Source organism: Mauremys mutica, chromosome 12, assembly GCF_020497125.1.
Source record: "Mauremys mutica isolate MM-2020 ecotype Southern chromosome 12, ASM2049712v1, whole genome shotgun sequence".
NCBI lineage: Eukaryota > Metazoa > Chordata > Testudines > Geoemydidae > Mauremys > Mauremys mutica.
In genome coordinates this window covers 32,552,430-32,558,777 of record NC_059083.1, presented here as the reverse complement: position 1 = coordinate 32,558,777, position 6,348 = coordinate 32,552,430, and the positions used below count along the sequence as shown (strand labels likewise).

Here is a 6,348-nt window from a genome sequence, read left to right as displayed (position 1 = left end):
ATGACTGGGGATCTCAATCCTTGTGGCTTAAGGTTTCCCCCTCTTGAAACCCAAAGCAGATCTGAGATGAAGAAGGATTGTGTCCCAGGCTTCTTATACATTTCCAGCAGCCTTTTGGCCTGAGAAAACAATAGGCTTAACTCCTTCTCCCAAATATCCTGGCAATTAGCACAGAGTAATTTATCCATTAAACAGTTCAGATACAGGTTAGCACAACCTTCAAAGAGACACATAGACAATAATACTATTTCACTCAAGTATCATCATAAATGTTAATATTCCTTTTTTTGATCTTTGAATTAAAACTATAGCAATAGACAAGACTTGTTTGCTGACATCACAAGACCTGAGCAAACATCTCCCCTTCTACCTCTAACAATGCAGACTTGCATTTCAAAGCTCTAGTCATTTACATATCTTTCTAACCCGTCCTCAAGGTTCACCCATGGGTCAGGTCAGTCTGTGAATTAATTAACTCTTTCTGGCCCTGTCACCTTTCAATGAGATATTATATCACAGCCATAACGTCACACAGCTCCCCTGGGTGTCTGAGTGCCCAGCACTGGGCACCCAAATCCCCTTGCAAACACCCTGTGCAGCCCCCGGTAAATCTCTCCTGTTCCCTTGATTTCTCCCCACTCCACTGGTCCATCCCATGCCACCTGCAATAACAGACTGTGGCTTTACAAAGCGCCCTAAACAACCCCGCTATGGAACTGGCCGTATTAACTCTGAACTAAAACAAACCCTTTATGGTACATTTCTCAAAAAAGTAAATATCCTTACAAATCTGATACTGATCTAATATCTCCTGCTTCATAGTCAGAGGCCCAGTCTGTGTAACTCAACATCTGGCTCATGTTTTCTCTGTGCCTTTCCTATTTTTCTGTCTCAAGAGGAAAGTGAAAAATAAGAGAAAGATGATTGCAGGTGAATTTAACAAACTGCACACACTGCTGAGAGAGGAGGAGCAGCTGCTTCTGCAGAGCCTGGAGGAGGAGGAGAGGGAGACTCTGCAGAGACTACAGAAAAATGTAACCAAACTCTCCCAGCAAAGCTCCTCTCTCCAGCAGCTGATCACAGAGCTACAGGAAAAGTGTCAGCAACCAGTTGTCAAGCTGCTAAAGGTGAGACGGCATCAAAATTCTCCACCCATCCAGAATTTTAACTCAGATCCCTGGGTCTGGATCCCACCAATTAGAGTAAATGTGTTCTGCGGTTTACTGACAAACAGAACATCTGGCTAAGGGCTCCATCAGTTCCAAAATATCCCAGTTCATGTTAGAGGGGAATTCTCCTCATGGAGACCCAGTGAGGCCATGGGAGAGTAAATGGATAATACAAAATGATACTGAGCTAAACCCATACCTGCTCTGACTCCAGAACATTGGACCCAACACAGACGATAAACACAGATACTGATGGGTTGGGTCCCTAGAAGGGAGAACCCTTTAGCTAAATTCCTGTCTCACCTACATAAGTGAAACAAGTGTTAATGCAAAATGGTGTGTGAGATTTTACCACAAAACAGTGAAGCCTGGGAGGGTTGATCTATTTTCTAGATGAAAGTTTGATGCCCAGAGTGAAACTCACACAGTTTTATGCACATTGTGTTAATACAGAATATTGATTCTCTTTTTCCTTTCAGGATGTGAAAAGCACATTGAGCAGGTATGTTTCCTATGTTCATTGCTCTTATATTCTTGGTGGTGGTTCTGGGATGCTGTGTGTACAGAGCAGCTGAGTGATGATGGGACGTTTTCTTCATAGGAGTGAGAATGTGAAACTCCAGGAACCAGAAGCTGTTTCTACTGACCTGAAGAACGTGTATAAAATTTCCCTTGACATGAGGAAAGCGCTGAAGAGATTCGAAGGTGAGTGGATTCTACTGGGACATTCAGCTATATTGTGCCTGGGGCTCTGGACAGAGCCTGGGACCCCAGGACACGCATGGGCCCAGCGGACAGGCTTGGAGCTGTGCTAACTGGAGGCTGATGCGCTGAGTGCTGGGCAATTTGCCTGCTACTTACAGCCACCTGCTGGTACTTGCCCAGGTGTCTGACCAGGCCCCGTCACTCTGACATCCTGACCCCTCCATGGCTGAGTTAATGGGAGTCACTGAGCCAGGTCCTACGTGCTGGGAGCTGCACAGACGGGTAATGGATTGTGTATCTGTGCCTCTCTCCTGGGACATGTGAGGGCTGCGTTGTGTGGCCACCGTTCAGCACTGCCCCAGCCCCCATTAGCCAAGGCTGGCCCAGCTTTCTGAGCTGGAGGAGGGGCCAGTCTGGCTGCTGTGGTCTGACCTGGGCCGTGTGTTACTGGGTAACAAGCTGAATTGTCCGGGCCCCTCGTCTGCTCTGGGCACAGCCCAGTGTGAGGTTGGGTCAGTGGTTTGCTGCTCAGTGAGTGAGACTCGCTCACAAGAGTGTGATCTTGTCACAACAGCTGAGTATGAGCTGCCCCCATCCAAACCTCTCCCCACAACCCCAGCGTGGAGACCGGGGGGCAAATTCAGAAACCTGACAGTGAGGGGCGATGGAAGAAACTAAGGCAGAGGAGAGCGGGACTTCGAATGTTCAGTGAGCTCGGTCTGTGATTGTTGAACTGGCTCTTTCATCCTACCCCTGCCCCCCGCTCCCCTCCTCCCCCCCACCCCCAGCAGGGGGCAGTGGAAGGGGCCAAGCTGGGTGTGTCTGTCCCGGCCGATGGAGGCTGCGCAGTCGGTGCCGGCTGCAGGGGCAGGATCTCAGGGCTCCGGGGAGCAGAAACCCCAGGCTGTGGGGGAAGCAGCTTCCTCTCTGTGACTGGCTGGAGCCAGCACATCCCTGCTCCCCTCCCCGCTCGCTGCCCCCAGCCCAGCACAGTCTGTGCCCACTGGGCCCTGAACCCGGCTGGGCTCTGGGCCATTCCACACCCCTGGCCCCTGAGCCTGTCGGGATCCTGAGCCAGTCAGCTCAGTGCCTCGTTCTAGGGGATCCCCAGCCCCTGGGGAGCCTCCTGTCAGCCCCCCAGAAGCCCCTTCCTGGGCAGGGTCCCAGGCCCTGAGTCACTCGCTGGCTGCTCCAGACTGGCCAGGCCCAGGGTCTCCAGCAGGGCCGTTGGTGCTGGCATCGCGCTCACTGCCAGAGCTCCCAGCCCCTGAACCAGCCCGGCCTGTTGCCCCAGCGCTGACCCCTCCCCTGCGGGTGGGGACGCTGCTGCTCTCAATGGCTGAGCCCCTCTCTCTGCCGCTGCCTCTGCTGCTGCGCTCGCAGGCTCAGCCCGTGCCAGGGCCAATGCGGCTGCTGGGGCTGCTCCTTCCCTCGGCACCTGGGTTCTCTGTGTCTGGGGCAAATGGCGGGTGGGTGGGCAGGGACCTGCTCAGAGACACACGCCCTGAGCTGCACCCAGAGGGCAGAGACCATCCAGGGCCGGGCAGCAAAGTGCCACTGTGCTGGGATTAACCCTTTCCTTCCCCCCACCCCAGCAGCCCTGGCCGGTCAGTGCCACTCGACTGCCTGTGCTCTGACCCCAGGGACCCGGGTCCGGCAGCTCAGGGGAGTCTCTGAGTAAATGTGTGGGGCAGAGTAACCAGGGCTTCCTGCGCTTCAGGGTCCCTGTGTGCAATGGGGAAGGCCCTGCACTGTCATGCAGCCCTTAGGGGCTGGGCAGTGAGTGTTGTTATTGATACCCTGAAATGGCTGAGGCTGGTATCTTGGCAAGCATCTTGCCTCAGTTTATCCTCTTCAGCACTCCTTAAATTACGCCTCACAGTCCAAAAGATCTGACTGAAAAGTCCCCTCCTGGGGTCCGCTCTGAGTCCAAGTAAACCCCAAAATAAAAACTTTTCCCTCACTCTGCTCCAGCCTCCAGCTCTCACTCCAGCTCCTCACTGTCCTCAAATCAGGAGCCCTCAGTCCTTCCCGGAGCTGGGCTTGGATTAGTTTCCATCGTGGAATCAGATGACTCCAGCCTCCGCTCCTGGAGCTGGGTCATTTCAGACTGTGCCTTTATTCTCTTCATCCACTTTCTCCAGCCAGGGGCAGCTCTCCAGGTTTCTGTCCTGCTCCAGCTGCTGCTGTCATTGTCATCTCTGGCAGCTCCTCCCCCTTAGGGGAGCTCCTCTGCCTAGGACAGTGGTCCCCAAACTTTTTTGATCAAGCCCTCCCTTACCTGGTTTGTGCCCCCACCCTGGGAGCTGCTGTCAGGAGCTGGGCCAGGAACAGGGCTCCAGTTGGGGCCAGAATCTGGGGGCCATGGCTGGGAGTGGACCCGCAGTTGGGGCCAGGAGCTGGGGGCTTTGGCTGGGGGTAGAACCATGTTTGGGGCTGGGGCTGCAGCTGGGTTCTCAGCCTGGAGCAGGGCCGGGAGTGGGTGGCTGAAGTTGGGGCCGGAGATGCAGCTGGGGCTGAGAGTGGGGCCGGAGTGGAGCTGGGGGCAAAGCAGGGCTGGGTGACATTCCCATCCCGCCACAAATGGGGGCTGGTCCAGGCCCTGTCAGGCCCCCGAAATGTTCCTCCACACCCCCTAGGGGGGCACAACCCACAGTTTGGGGAGCACTGCTCTAGGAGCCCCTTCCAGGCTCCTTGCTCTGGTGAGCTCTCCTGGGAGCTCCTTTCCTCAGCAGGCGCCTGGTGACCCTATGGACAGGTGCCAACCCTAGGTCCTGTCCACATGGCCCAGTAACACCCTGCTGAGCCAGGTACAGGCAGCCACATGCCTGCCCAGACCCCTGGCAGGGACGCTGAGCTGTCAGCTGCCATGGTCACTAACAGTGTTATCTCTGTCACGTGCCACTCACCAGGCTTAGAGCCCCCAGGGCCCTGGGCGCAACCCCAGGAACTGCTGTAACCTAGAACCAGAGCAATGCAGGGCTGGAAGGGCCCTCGAGAGGTTGCCCAGTCCAGCCCCCCACACTTGGTCAGGGACTAGACTATCCCTGGCAGGGGTTTGTCCTGTTCTTACAAACCTCCAGTGACGGGGATCCCACAACCTCCCTTGGAGCCGGGTCCAGAGCTTCACGGCCCTGAGAATTAGAAAGTGTTTCCTCCTCTCCAGCCTCAACCTCCCTTGCTGCAGATTGTGCCCGTTGCTCCTTGGACAGGCCCTCGCCCTGCCCACTGTGGCACTGGCTGTTTCACCAAGCCTGAGCATCGCTGTTATTGCTCTGAATGGCTGGGGGTGCTGGGCTGGCTCAGGGGGGCAATGAGGGCAGCTGGGGCCTTTCACTCCCCAGTCACCGATCTCAGCCCAGGCTCAGAGTCCAGTTCCCAGCGGACAGAAGCTCACGTCGTAACTCACTTTAATGGCAGCCTCACCAGCCACCTCCACAGGAAGGCCAAGGCCTGAATGGGCCGCAGACGATTCCTCCCCAGGGAGAGGGTTTGGCAGATGTCAGGGCTGAGCCATGTTGGCAGGACGGTGGGGGGCTGACACGGCCTCTAACTCCTTATACCCTCAATACACAGAGCTCCAGCAGCCGGGGTCTAAAACCCAATTCGTATCCCCAGCACCGAACTCACTGACACTTCCCCAAGGGTCCTCTCCTACTGGGGTCGGAGAGTGAGTAAGGGGCACTGGAAGAGGGGGGTCAAGGGTCCATGGCCCCATCACTTTTACCAATGGGAGGGCTATTCCCACCTTTCCTCCCACCTTTTACCAGCTGTAAGGGTGAGCGAGGATGGGGCAGGGGGCCGGGAGGAGAGACCAGGGGATCAGGGTGTTGGGGAAGAGGTGGGGTGAAGGCAGGGGCTCAGGAAGAAGGGGCAGTGTGAGAGCGAGGGTTCAGGGGTACGGGGACAGGAGCTCAGGGAGAAGGGCTGGCACGAGTGGGTGACCCCTCTACTTTTAGGGAGCTTCCATCACTCCTGGGCAGAGCACCATCCCGGATCCTGATCCACGGGCACATCTGTGTGTTTGCCGGGTGCACAGAGCTCTCTGTGTGTAGACACTTTCAAGCTCACCCAGGAACCTGTGCTGGGAGGCCCCACTGCCGAGGAGGCCGAGGGCTCTCACTCTCCTGCCCTGGGGGTGAACGGAGGGGCCCTAGGGCTGCTGTTCCCCATCCCAGGAAGGGGGTGAAGGGGATGTGGACACAGACAATGTCTCCTCTTGCACTGTGAGGGGCAGACCCGGCTCCACCCTGGGCTTCAGAGCCTGAACTCCTGCCAGAACCTGAAAATCTGTGCGGCTATTTTTAATTCCAAAGAGGGAGCTCCGCAAGCCTGAATCTGTCCACCCTGTTCCAAGACTCGCTGCTGCAGGCTGTGTAGAAGGACCCAAAGTGTCTCCAGAGTCTGGGTGTGAAAGTTCCCAGTGTGTCTGTCCTAGGACTGGTTACTGAGAGTGAGGGGGGTGGCTGGCACA

General features: G+C 56.0%; 1 protein-coding gene across 2 annotated transcripts in view; it reads left to right on the top strand.

Moving 5' to 3' along the window:
* LOC123346492 (E3 ubiquitin-protein ligase TRIM39-like) overlaps positions 1 to 6,348 on the top strand; it is a 38,678-nt gene that overhangs the window by 28,995 nt on the left and 3,335 nt on the right. Inside the window, exons 4-5 of one of the 2 annotated variants that reach the window (XM_044983926.1) lie at positions 1,649 to 1,671; positions 1,771 to 1,874. The exons of the other annotated variant lie outside the window; for it this stretch is intronic. Coding sequence (XP_044839861.1) covers positions 1,649 to 1,671; positions 1,771 to 1,874 — 127 coding nt within the window. The remainder of the gene's footprint in view (positions 1 to 1,648; positions 1,672 to 1,770; positions 1,875 to 6,348) is intronic. 2 annotated transcript variants of the gene reach the window in all.